This window comes from Copadichromis virginalis, linkage group LG23, assembly GCF_057382275.1.
Source record: "Copadichromis virginalis isolate Kocher_CV1m ecotype Utaka linkage group LG23, C_Virginalis_male_GT1.1, whole genome shotgun sequence".
NCBI classification, from domain to species: domain Eukaryota; kingdom Metazoa; phylum Chordata; class Actinopteri; order Cichliformes; family Cichlidae; genus Copadichromis; species Copadichromis virginalis.
Genome location: NC_140639.1, coordinates 33,194,050 through 33,214,412, shown reverse-complemented (window position 1 = coordinate 33,214,412; position 20,363 = coordinate 33,194,050). Strand labels below are relative to the sequence as shown.

The window sequence follows — 20,363 nt, the reverse complement described above, 5'->3', positions numbered from 1 at the left end:
ACTGACTAGGTTACTTTTAAACATATAACACTGTCAAAAGTGTTAATTTAACACTCAACAGTGTTGTATTTAACACTCAGAGGTGTGGACCCATATAGACACTCTCCAGTGTTAATTTAACACTGGAGATTTTGCTGTGTACGATTTCAGACACTAATAAAAGGAAACCGAGGTCCTACCCTGCACTAGTGCTGTCACAATATCAGAATTTTACTTTACCTGTAATCTATATATAATTATGGTCAAAACTATTCACCACTGTGCAATTTGTATTTAAAATATAATTAAGCTGAAATAGGGCCCCAAACTGCAATGCAGTAACACTTGTGAATAAAGGAGCTAGGTGAAGTAGAACAGTCACACCAACAAAAAGACAATAAAGAGTAATTAAATTAGGTATTAATTACTCATTATTCAGCTCAACCTAACAAAGTTACAGCAGCTTACCTGCTAACTGTGCAAGTGACTCAGTCTTACTTAACAGGTTTAATGCGAAAAGTGTGTGAAGTGATCAAAATTTCAAGAGTCTTCCTTTCCTCTATAAACTGCAATATGAGTCATGAGTATGAGTATAACTGTGGTGTCACTAAACTGATTATGATTTTATTATATTTAGGGGATAAAGTAGGCTGGAAGGATGCGGAACAGCATTTCAGGACCTTCATGACTAGATAGGCTTGTAGCTATCAGCCCTGCTGCTGGGTTAATGCCCTTCCGATCCAGCTCTTCTCATGTAATGACCTTTCTTGTGGCACCTCATCAGCATTCTTGAGACTCTTCTTGGGGGAGACTGCAAACGTGTTTGCGACTGCACATATGGATGTGCCGGATGTGAAAAAGCTGTAGGTGCTCTAGGTCTGTAGATCACATGCTAGTGACAAAGCCATTAGCAAAATCCAAAAATGGAGAAAAAAATCAGTTAAGAGGAATAATCTGTGGCCACAGCCTGAGAAATGTTATTCAAATTCATGTAAATAAATTGTTATTTAGCATATAATTCCTCTACTGTTATGTTCAGTGCCACGTGATATCACAGTGCAGAGCAACTACCTAAACTTTATTCCTAGTGTCAAATCTTCACTGCCTATGACCCTGACTCCTCTGCAAAAGGAAGACCCAAATCAGTCAAAGTTCTTATCTCCCTGGTATGACTGACAAACATGCACCCTAAAGCAGATAATCTGTAAGCTGGACACGAAATGGTGTCTCACTAATTTAGAGGATCTTCATTTTGCCTGGAAAAAGGCAAAAAGATGTTACTCTGTAAAAAAAAAAAAAAAAAAAAAAGACAAAAAAGCCCTACATAAATTCATCACAGAACAGAAACAACATTGGTGAAAGTTACAAATGATCTTCTCTCTGACAGTGGACTCTTCTTCATGTTTCTCCTGCTAAACCTCAGTGCAGCTTTTGATACTGTTGACACAGTGTTATACTTATCACCATTACAGAGATAAGAACATGCTGTTGATAAAAAAGGTACTGCATAAAACTTACATAAAACTGAGGTTGTTGTACTCAGCCCTTACAAATCTTAGAAACTGTCAATTCAATTCTGTTTTATTTATATAGTGCTAAATCACAACAGCAGTCACCTCAAGGTGCTTTATACTGTAAGGTAGAGACCCTACAATAATTCAAACATAATGTTGAACCAGATACTCTGGATGGCGTTAAGAGGGCAACACTTATAGTACTGCTTTCTTGCATGTGTGCAATGTCTCTAAAATCAGACAGATTGGGTCTCAGAGTGATGTTGACAAAACAATTCAAGCATTTTTTACTTTTAGTAACAAAGTCAGTAAGAAGGGAAACTCAACTTCAATTATATATACATTCAATTTTGTGTTTACTAGATTCTTTTTAATTAGAGATACTTGTACTTATTAGAACAGTTTTGTGACTTTGTAATATATTGTATTTTTTAATTTAGTTTAGTTAATTGCTATGTTTACTGTCTTAGAGCCACTGTGACCACATCTTTTTCTCTTGGATTAATAAAGTATTCTGAATGTGAAGGGGTTGACTATTGTATGTCATTATACACTCAACAAAAATATAAACGCAACACTTTTGTTTTTGCTCCCATTCCCCATGGGATGGACGTAGAGACCTAAAATTCATTCCAGATACACAATATAACCATCCCTCCCAAACAGTGGTCACAAATCAGTCCAAATGTGTGGTAGTGGGCACATCTGCTATATTGAGATAATCCATCCCACCTCACAGGTGTGCCACATCAGGTTACTGATCTGACATCATGAGTAGTGCACAGGTGTACCTCAGACTGCCCACAACAAAAGGCCACCCTGGAATTTGCAGTTTTTTACGCTATTGGGGGTCTGGGGACCCAGAACCGGTCAGTATCTGGTGTGACCACCATTTGCCTCATGCAGTGCAACACATCGTCGCATGGAGTCTATCAGATTGTCAATTGTGGCCTGTGGAATGTTGGTCCACTCCACTTCAATGGCTGTGCGAGGTTGTTGGATATTCGTGGGAACTGGTACACGCTGTCGTATACGCCGGTCAAGCACATCCCGAACATGCTCAATGGGTGACATGTCCGGTGAGTATGCTGGCCATGCAAGAACTGGGACATTCTCAGCTGCCATCTGCCCTGAACAATGTGAACCATGATTCATCCGTGAAGCGCACACCTCTCCAACGTGCCAGACGCCATCGAATGTGAGCATTTGCCCACACAAGTCTGTTACGGCGACGAGCTGGAGTCAGGTCAAGACCCCGATGAGGACGACGGGCATGCAGTTGAGCGTCCCTGAGATGGTTTCTGGCAGTTTGTGCAGAAATTGTTTGGTTGTGCAAACCAATTGTTCCAGCAGCTGTCTGGGTGGCTGGTCTCAGACGATCTTGGAGGTGAACCTGCTGGATGTGGAGGTCCTGGGCTGGTGTGGTTACACGAGGTCTGCGGTTGTGAGGCCGGTTGGATGTGCTGCCATATTCTCTGAAACGCCTGTGGAGACGGCTTATGGTTGAGAAATGAACATTCAATGCACGGGCGACAGATCTGGTTGACATTCCTGCTGTCAGCATGCCAATTGCACGCTCCCTCATTGCTTGTGGCATCTGTGGCATTTTGCTGTGAGACAAAACTGCACATTCCAGGGTGGCCTTTTGTTGTGGGCAGTCTGAGGTATACCTGTGCACTACTCATGATGTCAGATCAGCATCCTGATGTGGCACACCTGTGAGGTGGGATGGATTATCTCAATATAGCAGATGTGCCCACTACCACACATTTGGACTGATTTGTGACCACTGTTTGGGAGGGATGGTTATATTGTGTATCTGGAATGAATATTAGGTCTCTATGTCCATCCCATGGGGAATGGGAGCAAAAACAAAAGTGTTGCGTTTATATTTTTGTTCAGTGTATATCAGGTCATTCTAAAAAATCCCTGAAAAGCCTTCAGTTGATCCTAAATCCAGCAGCGAGAGTACTGACAGGGACTAGAGAGAGCGCATATTTCTCCGATGTTAGCTTTTCTTCATTGGCTACTTGTTAAATCCATAATTTAAAATTCTTCTCATTACACACAAGGCCCTGAATAATTAGGCATCATCTTGAAGAGTTCATAGTAGATTACCACATGAATAGAGTACTTCTCTCTCTTACAGCAGGCTTACTTGTGGTTCCTAGAGCCCCTCTTCTATGTAATCAGCTCCCAGTCTGGATTCAGGAACAAACAGCATCTTGACTTTAAATATTAGTCTTAAAATTTTCCTTTTTGATAATTTAAAGTAAGGGCTTGATCAAGTGACTCTGAACCCTTAACTTACTTATCATGTAAGAGGCCAAGCCTTCTGGGTGCTTCCCATGATGTATGGAACTCTGTCACTCACCTCTTTTCACTCTCTCTGTGTTCATATGATATTTTGCATTTAATCATTAGTTATTATTAATAACTAATGATTATGATAAAGAGCCTGGGACAGTGGTATAATGCCAATCTCAATGATACCTGGCAACTTGAACAACTACAGCAGAATATGGCTAATGACCTCAGGCGGATTAACAACACTGCACTCCCAGGGAAACTGAAGCTCTGTTGCTTCCAGTTTGGGTTGTTACCCAGACTACCGTGGCCGTTGACAAAGGTCTCACTCAATCATGCCAATCAATTGGAGAGGCTAGTGAGCTCCTACGTTAAGAAGTGGTTCGGACTTCCCAAATGACTCAGCAGTGTTGGGATACTATCATTGCCTATCCCTAGCCTGGTAGAGGAGTTTAAATGTGCAAAAGTGAGGCTTGAGATGTCACTCATGGACTCCCGGGTCTCACCTGTTTCAGAGAACTTTGTGCATATTTTGTTAGTTTCAACTGAAGTGTAAGACCTCTGCTGTAGAAACTTCACTGCATGCCAATGTTCAAGATTTTTCCCCATTTGCATGCAGATATTGAAGCTAATGTCTACATGGAAATGAGATGTCAGACATCAAATGAGACAGAAATCAGCTATGGCATGAAGTGGCAGACTCGACTCAGAAAAATACATGAATGATGTATTTTATTTGGAAAGTCTTCTGAACAGTTCAAGTCATATTAAAGAACCCTGTAACATAGTCAGTTTTGCATCTCTAATGAATAACTAAATGTTAAACTATCTGCTTGATGTTAACTCATAATGAGTAATTGCATTTCAGAATAAATGTAACACTGACCCCCGCATGAATGCGTCCAAAAGAGTTCGATCACATCATTATATTCTTTATTTACATATTCATGTTGTTGTTTATTATGACAAATATGTTTTTGTGGAATACAGTTTGACAGTTGAACATATTTAAATTCAGAGGTCCTAATTGAGCTGTATGTGATTTTCTGGTGTTTTTACTGAGGTTGAATACTACAAACTTATTTGTTAAAGTAAAGCTTTCTCACAGTTTCCCTGACAAAATGACAGTTATGCTACATGATCAAGATAGCTGCCAATACATTCTTTTAGACTTCATTCATATTTTTATCATCATAAAATATGTGTTACTGTATCCAAAGAGATTAATTAAGAGTTTCTTTCAGCTACAAGCAAATCAGGTTCACAGCTTAATATTTGGCCCTGTTGTATAAGGGCCATTCTGTCATAGTCCTGGGTCTATAACCCAGTGTTTTGTGTTTTTGAATTATTTATAGTTATTTATCCGGTTGTTCAGTGATGACGCGACGAATCCTACTTCCGGGCCTAAAGTAGTCTGCGTTTAATATGGCTTTTGGGTTGTTAACATGTTTAATGTTTTGTATTTTCTTCTATTTGATCTCAAAAAGCTCCTAAAACAGTCAGTGATCACTGTTGACTTCCCTCGGCCTTTATTACCGCTAATCATTTATTTAAGCTCAGTTTTTAAAACCTTAGGATGTAACTACAGCCCAGCCCATGCAGCAGTATATGAATGACTAACCTCGTATTGTGGATGGATTATCTCAGTTGTTCTCCTGGCTGAAGTTTGGTCCTTTTACAGCATCCTGCCATGCGATTACATTTGTTCCTGACCACCGAGAACACTCACGTTAACTTTTATCGAGTGGAAAAAAAGTTAGCTTGTTTATATTATGCTAACATAGCTGTGTCGCTAGCGGTCACGTAGCACATCATTATATACCAGCTAGCCCAACTTCAGTAACCCTACAAACGTCACTGCTGTTTAGTTTTCTGTCTTCATTTATGCTGGAAGTGATAGTAGAGCTGTACGATTTAATTTGTTTCCAAACCGCCGCAGTCAGGACGTGTTATATTGTATTTAGATAGAAGCTAGCGAGCTAACTCCCTGACTTCTAACTCCGTTAAATGTCATAAATTCCGTTTTCATGGATGCCTGGACGTCAAACTCAATTGTTACACCTGGTAGAGCAGAACGCTGATCATTTTATTAAAGATGAAAGACTTTAGACAGTTTTTCAACTCTCAGTAATGCCATAGTGATCGTTTGATATATGGACCTGCAGCGGAGTTTAGACCCAGACACGGCTAGTGACGTCAGACTGAACAACCGGATAGTTTCTAGTCTGTTGGGTTCCGTCTCTGTGTCTCCCCTGTGTTCCTTGTGTCATGTCTAGTCAACTTCAGTTTTCATGTCCGTTCTTCCCCGGTTCTCATTCTGTGTCTCATATTTCCTGTTCTATTTTGACAGTTCCTTGTCTGGTGTGTGCAGCGTGTTCAGTTTTGCTTCTCCCCAGTCTCGTTGTGTGTGATTACTCCCAGCTGTGCTATCGTCCTGTGTCTCATTCCCCCGTTATCTCTCTGTGTATTTAAGCCCTGTGTTTCCCTCTGCCTGTTGTCACGTCGTCCCTCATGTTCCTGTGTGTCTCTCCCATGTTCCTTGTTTCCCCGAGTGGTTACTAGTTAGCTCCTGGCTCCTAGTTTTTCTGTTTATTGTTTTCCTAGCTCCCTAGTTTAGTTTCTTGTTTAGTTTACGTTTTATGTTTGCTATGCTCAGATGTTCACATCCATGTCCAATCCTGCCAGCCACACAATGCAATCTTCACAGAACAATGCGACCACACCATAGACCCAGCAGATTCTGCTCACTTCGAGAGGGAAAGGGATCTCACTCGCTGTGAGCCCAGGAGCTGGCCAATCTCATCAGTTCATACAGACTGTTTTTCTTTGAAGCTCGAAAACTTTGATTTTGTTTCTAAATCTGAAGAAGCAGAAGTTTCTGTTTCTGTTTGTGTTGAACCCAAACTGGGCCCCAAATAAACTGGACTGTGTGTTTCCCAGCTCTCAGAAGCTGTGTTTTCTTTTCCTAGGGTCACCCATTCAAAAACTGTGTATAGTGTTTTGTGCCACTCGGTCGGTACTCTGAGACTGTCTCCACTCTTAGCTGTCCCCAACTGTTCCTTGGGTGGGAACAGCTGGTGTCCAACCGTTACCTGTTCCCCAGGTGAAGGCAGCCGTGACTCAGTCTTCCTCTGCACCTGTATATGTCCCTCGGGTAGAGGCAACTTGGCCTGTTCATGAGTCTGTACTCGTTCCTAGGGTAAGGGCAGCTGGGACCCTGCCTGTCCTTGCACCCGTCCATGCTCCTTGGGTGGGGAGGGCTGGTAATTGGAAGGAAGGAAACAGGTTCTGGCTGTTGTGAGGCCAGCCCCTCACAATAACTTCAGCTGCTGCCGTTAGAGCATCCTGATCAGGCTTTGTAATTTGCTCCAACCCAGCTTCCTTTGCAGTCAGCTGGTGGCTCAGGTGAGCTGTCTCAGTTTTCTGTATCACCAACTGGGAGCTCAGATGAGTCGACCCAGCCTTCACCTGTTTCAGCTGGGAGCTCAGGTAAGCTTATCCAGCCAACTAGATACTCCACATTGCTGTTGATGCCAGTGGAGCCATTTGAACAGACTGCGTACACTGCACAGCCCCAGCCATAGCATCCTGGGCTGGCTGTGTGTCCTGCACAGCTCCACCTCACTCTGTCTCTGCCAGAGGTTTCTACACTGTCTGATTCAGGTCCTGTTTCTGATCTGCTAGAGGTTTCCACACCGTCTGGTCCTGTCCCTGTGTAAGGGGCTGCTAGCCCCGTTATGTAAGGGTATAGAAGTGCACAAGCTGCCTTGAACGACTAGGGGGTAGTGGGATCTGGGTCCGTGACCTCCCCTAGTACAGTTGACCTGGATACTTACTACTGTAAGAATGGTTTTAGCTGTTGCTAGCGCAGAAGGGGGGGGGCTCCAGGGCTCAAACCTGCGAACAACGGCTGCCCGGAGTGCACTACGCTGTCGAGCATTAACTCAGCCTAGCCCCACATACCTGTACCCAACCAGATAACCCAGGTGCCCCTATTCCAAGACAACCTGGTTTGACAGAAACATACTACAGTCACTTTTAAATCACGTGTAACCCTTTTATTTGTTCAACTGGCCCTCATGAACCTACACCGTACACCAATGTTAACGGGGCCCTGAAGAACACAAGTAACAGAAAGAAAAACCCCAAAACACTCAAAAAAATAAAGAAATCCAATAAAACAAATAAAACAGGCCGTTATTCCCCAAAGTGGTGAGTTCTCACCCCCCTACCGAAAAAGGGCCCAACCATCACAATTCAGAAAACCAATGAAAGGTTAACACAGAAACTCTCTTATTTAGGATGGTTAACACAGCTTTACTTCTTTAAAGTAAAAGTCTGATCCAGTGTCAGCACCTGCAAATCTGAGGCCATGATCCTCAGCTGGAAAAGTGGGGGAACTCCACTAGATGGGAGAAAAGGATTCTTTTGAATGACACATATCTGGATAACCTAGGCAACTAGAGCAATGTTGGTACATGTTGGTATTGTGAGAGATGGAATGTACGTTATCATCTACCCATTTTCTTAACCATTTAAAATAACATTCATGTGCTTTTTGGGAGGAATCCAGAATAGAAAGGCTCAGGAGATTTAAATCTGAGAGTTTGTCTTTCTTGCTGTGAGGGGACTGTGCATACAACTATAAAGTTCTATACTAAAATACAAAAATGGAGTAGTTGTAATTGTATTAAAAATTTAAAACTTATGGGGCAGTACTTTTTAAATTCATTATTTATCTGAGAACATTAGTTACTTTTATGTCAATAATATAAATTGTAGATTATACAGAAGCAGAACAGAAGACCTTGGTTAATTCACCAAACATATATTATAAACTATTTTGATAATTATTCATTATTCATAATTATTATGCACATCATCTAAAGTGTTTTGTTTTTTGTTTTGTTTTTTTGCAACAAGCAAACATGCTCTGCAACTTGTGTTGCTCTAATGGGGCGCCAGCCACAGAAGCCGTGTGGTTACTGTGTTTCATTGAATAGGAAGTGCATTTAATTACTCTGGATGTATGATTTTTCAGCTGCCACATTTACCAGCTGGTTATCCATTATTCATATGGAACAGAAGAAAGAGACTTTTTGAGTAGGACCATTCAGCTGCTGAGATGTTGTTTGTTTGATTTGATTAATGAAACAATGCAAAGGTTAATTGTGGGGGGGGGGCAAGAACGAGAGGTTGAGATTTTTAAATGAAGTCAGTCCAATTAGGATGAGATATATATAGACACTGGATAGATAGATAGATAGATAGATAGATAGATAGATAGCTTCGTCTTGTCAGGCATTGCTAACATCTGGTCCTATAATGACCCCATGTAGGCCAATTATGGATCTTCGGGTCAACATTATGTCAGCAGCTGTTCTCCACCGTGAACTATGTTTAAAAACAAACATCGCTCACACCTCACAGATGACAGCTTACAGTCCTGCGTAAAGATGAAAGTGACTTCGTACCACGGCAGACCCGCTGCTTTTCAGCATCTCTTTATTGACCACTTTTCACACACGGTTGCTGTACGCATACAGCCGGCTGTAGCTTTTCAGCTCACAGCCCGACACATACCAACACAACAGCATAGATGGCACAGACGTTAAGGCAGCGAGGCGTGATTGCGGGTGCTGCTCAGGTGCGTCCGCCTCCCCTGCAGCGGCGCAGCAGGCCACACCCCGCCACACACATTAAAAAGGTAAAATACATATTTAGGCAGAATTTTGCAAGTATATATTTTTCACTTTCTAGCAGCATAGTGCTTTTTTTCCAATTACTTTTTGAAAGTCAGGTCAAGGCTCCAAAAGCCCAAAGGCGATATAAGGTTGGCGGCTCACAACAGTTTATGTTTGCCGGGTCATTTTAGTTCGGCTGGGTGTCTTTCCTTTTGTTATATTTCTTTAAGAGTTCAAATTTATGTGTTAATTACATAAATTAAATGTAATTTTCTCTGTAGCACTTCATGGATTTTATAAGCAACAAACCTTAGTTGCTCTGTGGATTTTTTTTAAAAGCAGTTAAAAACTTTTCTGTTCAAACAAGCCTTTTGTTGATCTACATATTTTATATTCTTTACATTATTTACATTTGATCTTTTAAATTGTGTATAATTCCTATTGATTATATTGTTTATTTTAATATTTGTGTACAGCGCTTTGTGACTGTCTGTCTGTGAAAAGCACTTAATAAATAAACTTTACTTATTCACACAAAACATAAAGGTAAAAAAAAACAATGTACACAGTGTTATCTTCATTTTAGATTTCAAAAAGTATTTTCGGCTCCCAGTGTTTTCTTTTGCGTGGAAACCGAGTCCAAGTGGCTCTTTGGGTGTTAAAGGTTGCTGACCCGTGGACTAAACCAAGTAGTGAATGTTCCCTTGCATGAAAGACTGAGAGGAATCGTTACTCACTCTGACCACTCAGTCACGTAGCAAAACATGAGACGGCGAGCGTGATAGGGCAGCCAGCAGACCACAAAGGCTATTACCACAGCTCCTGAACACAAGGAAGAGGGGAAGTGTTAGACACCAGTAACTAGGCAAACAGACACAGAAAAACAGAAAATTGATTTGTTAATGGAAAATACTCATTTGCACACTGTGCAGGATGTTGACACAAGTAATTAGGAATCAGGCTTAAACAAATGCTTTGATTGTTGATTTATACCAAGGACATCAGAACAAAGAAACCAGTGAATTTTTGATTTAAAAGATCAACAGAACAGTATTGTGACAGTGTCAATAAATTTCCTGTACACATCACTGAAATTATTTTTCAGTTGAATTTTTGAAATCAAAAACCACATGGATTGAATCCAGTATCTCCTGTCATAATTTGTTAACAACCAGATGATTTATTTTGTAATAAAAGAGAGACCTTTTTTATGGATATTGGAAATTCCCTGTACTGATTATTTATCATGTTCATGATGACGCACTATGTCAACCAGCTGGCAAATATTTCAGTTTCACTTAAAACTCAGAGTAGATAATGCTGTAGGAGTCTTTCTGATCCAAAAGGGACTCGTACACTGTCAAAAATATTCAGGTAGAATATTCATTTTTAATAACTGGACAGGATCATAAATGTTCTGCTCAAACCAACACAGAGAGACTGAGACAATAAACACTATTATCAGCACTATGTGCTTAATTTATTTGATTAATTTACCCCTTTTTCCTGCAGATCTTTGCAGCTCGACCAGTCTGTTTCTGTTTTTATGGAACCTCCGTAATTGCTATAGTAATTACTATACTACCGAAGTATAGTATTTGAGTAGCCCTTAGCTCATGCAAATGTTTAACTTATGTGGACCTTGTGGTTAAGTTTGTATAATTCAATACTTGAAAAATGTATGTAAAAGTCAGACAGAACAAAAGAACCATTAATATTAGGTATATTTAAATTAGTTGTACATCATCAGTTGCATTATATATGACTAAAATCCATGTAAGAAAATTGATGAAATAAACTCAATAAATAGCCTTCAGAGACTGAGAGAATGATACAAACATTTATTGATAAAAGTTGAGCAAGGGAATTTACATATAGAAAAAAAGTGCAATGAACCCCAAGATTACTACTTTGCTGGATTCCATCCAACAGATTACATAAATACCCTCAGAACTCATCACCACACAAGGGTATTTGATTTGGAGTAACACAGGAGGGAAGAAAGACTCCTAGTTCAGTATTCTTTGGTCACTGGATACAGCATACTGGGGACCACTGTATTTGACCATATGGAAAAACTGCTTTGACGACCTCTTAAATCTTGCAAAATGCTGTCAGTGTCAGTGTCACATAAACTCCTTTTTTCCAAAAGAGTAAAGTACCTAGAGTAGTAGTAAAGAGAGTTGACAGTTTGTCTTGCAACCGGAAGATTGCCGGTTCGAGCCCCGGCTTGGACAGTCTCGGTCGTTGTGTCTTTGGGCAAGACACTTTACCTACCGCCTACTGGTGATGGCCAGAGGGGCCGATGGTGCGATATGGCAGCCTCACTTCTGTCAGTCTGCCCCAGAGCAGCTGTGGCTACAACTGTAGCTTGCCTCCACCAGTGTGTGAATGTGAGAGTGAACGAATAGTGGAACTGTACAGCGCTTTGAGGGCCCAAAAAGCGCTATATATATGATCGGAAGGTCGGCGGTTCGAATCCACTTAACGGCTACCCTGAGGTACCCCTGAGCAAGGTACCGTCCCTACACACTGCTCCCCGGGCGCCTGCTTAGTGGGCTGCCCACTGCTTCACTGAGTGAATGGGTCAAATGCAGAGAAAAACAAGTAATTTCCCCATGGGGATCAATAAAGTATCCATTATTATTATTATAAATGCAATCCATTATTACCTAGATATGGCTGACGATTAAAGTTGAAAGCATAAATGTGAAACTCGCATTGGATCTCAGCTATAGCTAGGCATTATCCCCAAATAGCAGATTACTGTATACCTAACATGTAAGTTCACATCTCAGACAACCTCACCTGGACCACCCAGCAGCGCCTCCACTTCCTGAGATGTCTGAAGCGGGCCAACCTCTCTCCTCCCAACATCACTATGTTCTACAGAGGGACAATAGAGAGTGTTCTGACCAGCTGCATCTCCGTGTGGTTTGGAAACTGCAATGTTGATGATCTCAGCAAACTACAACGGATTGTTAAAGCAGCTACCAAGATCATTGGAACATCTCTCCCTCTGCTACAGTCATCTTTCAAATCGCTGCATCAGTAAGGCCTCAGGTATCGTGCTCGACCCGTCACACCCCTCACATGGACTCTTTTCTCTCCTCTCATCAGGCAGACGCTACCGCAGCATCGGGGCCAGATCCATCAGACTCCTGAACTCACTACCAGCCCTCCCTTCCCCCCCCCCCCCCCACCACACACACCCACACAATCTGTTAACTGACTTTTTTTGCACTTTGCACACCACTACCTCTGTAAGACACGCTACTCTATGTGTAGCATCCCTGGCTGAATGATGGTCTCTTATACTGATGATTCACAGAGGTTTTATTGGAAAAGTTTTTATTGAAACATTCAGTGAAGACACCGTAAGAGCTAGGAGCAAAACAAAACCAGCAATATTAATACCATAACATCAAAGGAAACAAATTTCTCCTGCTCACATATAGCATTTACATCAAATTTACATCACTCAATTCATTATATCACCTCACTAACTTACAACTACACATAAAGGTCAAGGTCAAGGTTAACAACATAAACTCTATTAAACGACATTTTGATTGCATGTAACTTATTCCGTTAAAGGAAACATTAACAAACCTTGTGCCACTGTCAGCCAGGTACTAATTGGCAAAGTAAACGTACATATTTTTCACTTTAAGGCACACTATTTACCATATCCTAAAAGAAACGTTACTAACAGCCCTTTAGCGGTTTTGTGCCAGTTTCCTGTTTCAAAATAAAAGCACGGATTTCAAAAATAAAACCAAAGTGCCTTTCAAACAAATGTAAAAAATATTTACCAAATTTAAAGGTCATTTACACTATGGGCAATTTATGCTGCCCTATGAACAATCTTATTCACTCTGGGTTGAACTGGGTTTACAAGCTGCTACACTGGTCACTTTAAACCACACCAACTGTAAATTCTAATTGTAACTCTCAAGCGGATATTTATTTATTTTCTTCTCATTTTTATATCTATTTATTAGCTTGCTTTGCACTGATGAAACCAGAGCCTCATCATCTCATCTCTCTGTATGCTGGACTGGATATAGCAGAGATGACAATAAAGTTTACTTTAACTTAATGAATGAATGAATGAATGATTGTCTGTGAAGGTTCTCAGTCATCCAGGTCATCGTAGTCAAAGGAGCTTGCAAAGAAAAGCGTCTGGACTTCTTTAAGTTGCTTGAAGACGTTTCACCTCTCATCCGAGAAGCTTCTTCAGTTCTAAGGTCAAATGGTGGAGAGTCCCAGATATAAACCTAGTGGGAGTGACCCCCCACAGAGGGACAAAAGGACCCCCTGATGATCCTCTAATCGCCTGAGCCAAGGTGGGAAACTGGGCGTGGGTCCCAATCAGCCAGAGTTTCGGGTGTGTTCATTGTGAAACCTGGCCCCACCTTATCATGCGAATTCCTGAGGTCAGATGGCCCAGGATGTGAGTGGGCGTTAAGGCGTCTGGGAAGGGATCTCAAAACTGGATTATAGATGGCAGAGAGTTGGTGTCGTAAACCCCCGCCTCTGTTCAAAGATGGTCGCTCACAGTGGACATAGATGGCTTCTTTCACTCCTCTTTCAAACCATCTGTCCTCTCTGTCCAAAATGTGAACATTGGCATCCTCGAAAGAGTGTCCTTTATCCTTAAGATGCAGATGGACTGCTGAGTCTTGTCCTGTGGAGGTGGCTCTTCTGTGTTGTGCCATGCGCTTGTGAAGTGGCTGTTTGGTCTCTCCAATGTAGAGGTCTGAGCATTCCTCGCTGCACTGTACAGCATACACCACATTGTTAAGTTTGTGTTTTGGCGTTTTGTCTTTCGGGTGAACCAGTTTCTGTCTGAGCGTGTTGCTGGGTCTGAAATACACTGGGATGTCATGCTTGGAGAAAACTCTCCTGAGTTTCTCTGATACGCCGGCTACATAGGGGATGACAATGTTGTTGCGTCTGTCCTCCCTCGCTGGTGTCTGATCTTCTTTTCTGTGCCTCTTTGCTGACTTTAAGAACGCCCATTTAGGATAGCCGCACGTTTTGAGTGCTTCCTTTACATGTGTGTGTTCCTTCTTTTTCCCTTCAGGCTTAGAGGGAACATGTTCTGCCCGGTGGTGTAGGGTCCTAATTACTCCAAGTTTGTGTTCCAAAGGGTGATGGGAGTCAAAGAGGAGGTACTGGTCCGTGTGTGTGGGCTTCCGGTAAACTTCGATGTTGAGTTTGCCGTTCTCTTCAATGTGCACAGCGCAGTCCAGGAATGAATGATTGTTTTTACTTTTACTGTAAAGATCAGTGAAAGTGTAAGTTTCTTGAAAAGTATAGACATGTGTGTACTTAGTGATGAAACATTAATGTAACATTAAATGTGTGAAGATTGTTATTTTGGTCTTCGGGTCAGGCCATTTTGAAGTTGTAGAGCTTGTTAGCGTTGTGTTATGGTAAGCTGTCAACAGGTTTTGGACCCATTGTGCAGGACTCAGGAAATGGGCAAAGTGAAAACACCTGGGAAGCACAGCTGAACAGCTATTCCACAGTCACCTACTCCACAGGTGAGGGCAGCCATGGCCAAGTCCTCCTCTGCACCGGAATCTGTTCCTTGAGTGGAGGCAACTGGTATCTGGCCTGTTCCTGCGCCTGTCCCTGTTCCTAGGGTGGGGACAGCTGACACTCAGCCTGTCATTGCACCCACTGGGAGGGGGTGGCTGGTGTTCGGCAAGCACCAGCACTGTATCCATTCCCATGAGGAAAATGGCCAGCACTTCACAGTAGCCTTAGCTGTGGAGTTGTGTGCAGGGGGTGTGATCTGCACAACTTTAGCCAACTCCGCCTCCACCTGTCTCAGCTGGGAGCTCAGCTGAGCAGTCTCATTGTTCTGTCTCTGCTGAGAGCTTGAGCGAGCCGACCCAGCCGCCTGCGTCATCTGCTGGGAACTCAGGCAAGCTTATCCAGCCAGATATGATCTCCACATCTCCACATCACCATCTGGTTCTGCTCCAACAGAGCTCTCCGCACCGTCTGGTTCTCATCCTGTTCCACTAGAGGTTTCTGTGCAGTCTGGTCCAGCCATGTTTCCACCAGAGGTCGTTGCGCTGTCTGGTCTGCACACCTGCCAGATCACATCCTGCGCGGAATGCATGTCCACATCCTGCTCAGCCACAGCCTGCACGTACTCCTTCTCCTCCTCGGCCATCAACCAACCACACCATCACAGGCCACCTTCCAGGCCACCTGAAGTTTTATTTGGCGCCGCCATCGTCCTCCAGATCTGTGGGCTAAGGAGCCTCACCATCAAGGACAAACCCCAGACCTGCCCTGGAGTTGCCGCCGCTTCCCATGTGATCGGCCTCCTGAATCATCTCATTGCTGCTGCTTCTTATAAGGCTTTTATATTTTTAAAATGTTTTAATGCTTTGTATCTTGTTCTATTTAATCTCAACAAGCCCCTTAAACAGTCTGTGATCACTGATGGCCTCTCAGTTTTTATTACCACTAATCATTTTAAAGTTTAGTTTAGATTGCATTTGTCCCTGACCATCGGGAACCGTTAACATTAACTTTTATCGAGTGGAAAAAAGTTAGCGTTCATCCTCCAGCTTCACTGTTTATATTATGCTAACATAGCTATGTCGCTAGTGATCACGTAGCACATTGTTATATACCAGCTAGCCAAACTTCAGTAACCCTATGAATGCCACTGCTGTTTAGTTCTGTTTTCATTTATGTCGGAAGTGATAGCAGAGCTGTAAGTTTTAAATGTTTCAGAAATCCCTCAGTCTGAACATGGTATATTATATTTAGATGGAAACTAGCAAGCTAACTCCCTGCTAACTTCCAATTCCATTAAATTGAATAAAATCTGTTTTCATGGATGCCTGGATGTTAAACTTAATTATTACACCCGGTAGAGCAGCCACACTGATCATTTTATTACAGTTGAAAGAATTTAGACAGTTTTTCAACTCTCAGTGATGCTGCAGTGATTGTTTTACTTAGGGACCTGCAGCAGAGTTTGGGCCCAGACACAGCTAATGTCGTCAGACTTAAAGACCTGATAGTTATAACTTGGTATTTTAAAGATTGGTGGTTCAATTCCTGGCTCCTCCAGTCCGCATGCCAAGCATGCAAGACACTGAACCCCAAGTTACTTTCTGATACATTCATCAGAGTGTGACTGTTAGAAGGAAGGCACTAACGTATAGAAAAAGTGCTTGTGTGAATAAAGCACTTTGAGTGCTCAAGTAGACTGAAGTGCTTTATAAGAACCAGTCCATTTACTTGTGTGACACAGACTTGACATCAGGCTGAACTCATTGATTTCACCACAAAACATTTTTATTCAGATTTCATTGTTTTGGAGTAACCTGTAAGAATGAATAGTTAGTGATAGAGCAAAGTTTGTGATCTCCCTAGGTTAATTATCTATTACCTCAAAATCCCAGTGTGGCTGAATAATTGGTGGCAGTTGCTGCTGATAATGCCTACTGTTGTCATTTATGTCTGCTGGTTTCCTAGCAGCTTCTTAAAGATCCCCGCTGTCATATCCAGAATGCAACATAACGCATGTAGTTAAAGAAACCTCTCTAAACAGTGTTTATTGTTCTCTGTTATTTCCTATCACTGCATGATAGGCAGGCAGCAGAACATAGACCCCAAAGATATTCAAGTGCTGATTTTTATGTCTGTGAGTAGAGATTATTACTGGGTCAAACATACATTTACTCTTTTATATCTCTGGGTATGAGATTCTGTCTACAGCAGGTGATTGATAGTCCTTTGTTTTCCATCCTTTTGTGCCCTGTTAAGAAATACTTGTCTCACAATATCCCACAAAGTTGGCAACACTTAACATTGATATTTTTGTTGTTGATTCCTCAGTGGGTGTAATAACATCCGCTGTTTGTTGAGACAAGCCTCAACAGGGCAATTTCCTGTCTTTCCATAACCTTAAGTACATAAACAAACTGAAGAAGTAAAAACAGTGTGCATTTGTGTGTGCATGAGTTGTTGTCCCCACAACATGAACAATACCTTACCACATTAGTTATGGTTGTGTTCTAAATTAGTCTCCAGAAAATGAATTTAAATTAATGTAACGTCCTGCTATCATGCATACATGAACATGTTTATTTATGCGTGTTTGCATTACACCCATATAGTCAATCAATAAGTCAGAGGCAGATCTTTTTTCTCTGTAGTCTCTAGCACAAAGACAACGTAGTCCTCAGCATTCTGCTCATTACTATTTGTCACTGTCAATACGTCTGTTCAGCAATTCTGAAATCATGGTACCTTCCTCGGTCATGGCCTTTTTATTCATATTGCTAAGTAGAACTTAACCATAGCACTATGGTGAAGAGTAAGCTCAAATATTTGGAGCCGTACTTGTCTAATAAGGTCGTCTGCAACCTTCCACCCCCACCCCCAACTCTGGCTCACCAATCCCTGGGGCCCAATGTGTAAATTCCTAACTACCACTGTACAAATACACAAACAAAAGAAAAGTGTACTCACTCTTTTGGACAGATTTATCTGAGTGTCGATAAAATTTAGTACCCACTAAATTATCTGGAGGGGCATTTGTGAATAATTCATTGTACATTATAAATAGAGGTAGGCATGTTGGTAAACATAAAATACATTTATGATTTTATATATATATAAAAAACCCATAACCTGTGAAACAGTTCTGGTGTGTGTAAAAGTCTTTCTCATCTTATCCCTACCTTTTTGGACTTCACTTGAAAGCATGTTTCCCTTATAAATAAAAAGTTATGTTGTTTTTATAATTATATAAGGTTAATGTCATGGTCCTGGGTCGGTGACCCAGCATTTTGAGTTTATTGTTATTATTTTCTAGTTTCTTCTGCTTTTATATTAGTTCTTAGGGTTTGGTTCTGGTGTTCAGTGCTTTATTATCCCTACCTGGCTGTAGCTCAGGTGGCAGAGCAGGTCAGCCACTAATCAGAAGGTCGGTGGTTCAATCCCAGGCTGCATCCTGGCTGCATGCCAAATATCCTTGGGCAAGATACTAACCCCGTGTTTGCCTACTGGTGGTGGTCAGAGGGCCCGGTGGCGCCTGTGTCTGGCAGCCTCGCCTCTGTCAGTGCGCCCCAGGGCAGCTGTGGCTACAATGTAGCTTGCTATCGCCAGTGTGTGAATGGGGTCCTATGGACTAGAAAAGCGCTATACAAATGCAGGCCATTTACCATTTACCTGTGTCTTCCCCTTGTGCTCTGTTCGTTTGTGTTGTAAAACAGTCTGTGAGTTTCCCGTTTTACTTTGAAGGTTTGTGTCTCGTCGTGTCTAATTAGGTTCAGCTGTGTTCCCCTCTGGTGTGTCATTCCCTCATTTCCTTGTGTGTATTTATAGTGTGTGTGTCTGCCTGTGCTCCTCGTGGGTTCGTCTGTGTTATTCTGTGTTAATCAGTGTTTCTCCGCGTCTCTCTGCCCTGCTTTCTCCGTATCATCCCGTGTCCTTAGGTTTGTTTATTAGTTTTTCCCAGTTTAGGTTTACGTTTGGTTCAGCCCTCGCTTTTGTTATGTATTATGCACTGTAAATAAACTCACTCACATCATTGCCGCTGTCTGCTACTTGGATCCTCCTTCTCATCACCACAAGACTGCTGCCCCAGCCGTGAAAGTTAACTTATGAAACTTATAAGTATTCATGAATACTTCCTCACTGTGTTTATGTACTTGTAAGCTTGAGCTGATCAACCTGTAAAGTCAAAGAATATGACCGTTAGAGCTTGTTCCGGTCAGTGATAGGTACATCCTTCCTGTCCCCTTGGTATTTTCCCAACACGTTCTCATCCCAAAGCGTAACATATTATGCCATGTGAGAAATCGTCGGTATGTTACGTTTTTGGCCACCCAACACGTCTCTATGTTACATGTTTGGAAACGTCAGGAAACATGAGAACCATTTGGAATGAATCTACATGTACATTTCGTTTTACTTTATCATCATTAATTACTTTGGAAAACACTATCTAATATGATCAAGTCTGTGGTTAAGATTAGGGTTAGGGCTGGAATACACTGCTGGAACAAATGTTACCGCCGGGAGCGTCATTCTATTGGATTCTATCCACAATCCAGCGCATATCATAGGGAAGCAGAAGGTTACCTTTCGCGTTCCTATGGGACGCCTCGGGATGTGACAAATCGTTGCTATGTTACGCGTCGGATTGAGAATGGTCTGAGTTTTATTTTATTTTATTATTATTTTTTTTACATTTTATTCTTTGTTTATGTGAATAGGTCTCTTTATTTTATTCCATCTATGCCTTTAAAATGAAGTGAGAGCTACAGCCTTCCTCATAGTGCTCTGGCCGAGCCCATTAGATTTGCAGATGTTTAGATTTGGTTCTTGTTTTCCGACAAATGATCAATTTCTGGAAAACCTCGATTGCAGGCTGGTGAATTGTTATTAACTTGAGTGAGCCATGTTTTGTTCTGCTACTGTGCTAAGTACACACACACACACACACACACACACACACACACACACACACACACACACACACAGGCGTAGAGTGATATCTGATTAACATATGAGAGAAGGCAGTATGACCATAAAGAACTGAAAATTGCAGTAGAGTGTCACTCTATACTGAAATAGAATGAGTTGGGGGAGTATTTGCTCTGTATGGCTGTTTATCCTGCATTAAAATTAGAACAACACTTGCAAGACCCCTACAATTCTAAAAGCTTCAAAATGTAAAGCTATATATATGTATATATTTCAAAAAGCATTGTAAATTGTAGGTTGTTAGATGTTAAATACATAAATGTGAGCATTAAAAAAGCCAATTACAGCTAAACCAAACAAACCAAATTTATTTGAAGAAAAATAAGATCAAAAATTGAAATTC

At 41.6% G+C, this 20,363-nt stretch overlaps 1 protein-coding gene across 1 annotated transcript in view; it reads right to left on the bottom strand.

Moving 5' to 3' along the window:
* The window catches only part of ntsr1 (neurotensin receptor 1 (high affinity)), an 85,716-nt gene that overhangs the window by 18,757 nt on the left and 46,596 nt on the right, over positions 1-20,363 (bottom strand). The window contains exon 3 of the mRNA XM_085447989.1: positions 10,222-10,306. Coding sequence (XP_085304115.1) covers positions 10,222-10,306 — 85 coding nt within the window. The remainder of the gene's footprint in view (positions 1-10,221; positions 10,307-20,363) is intronic.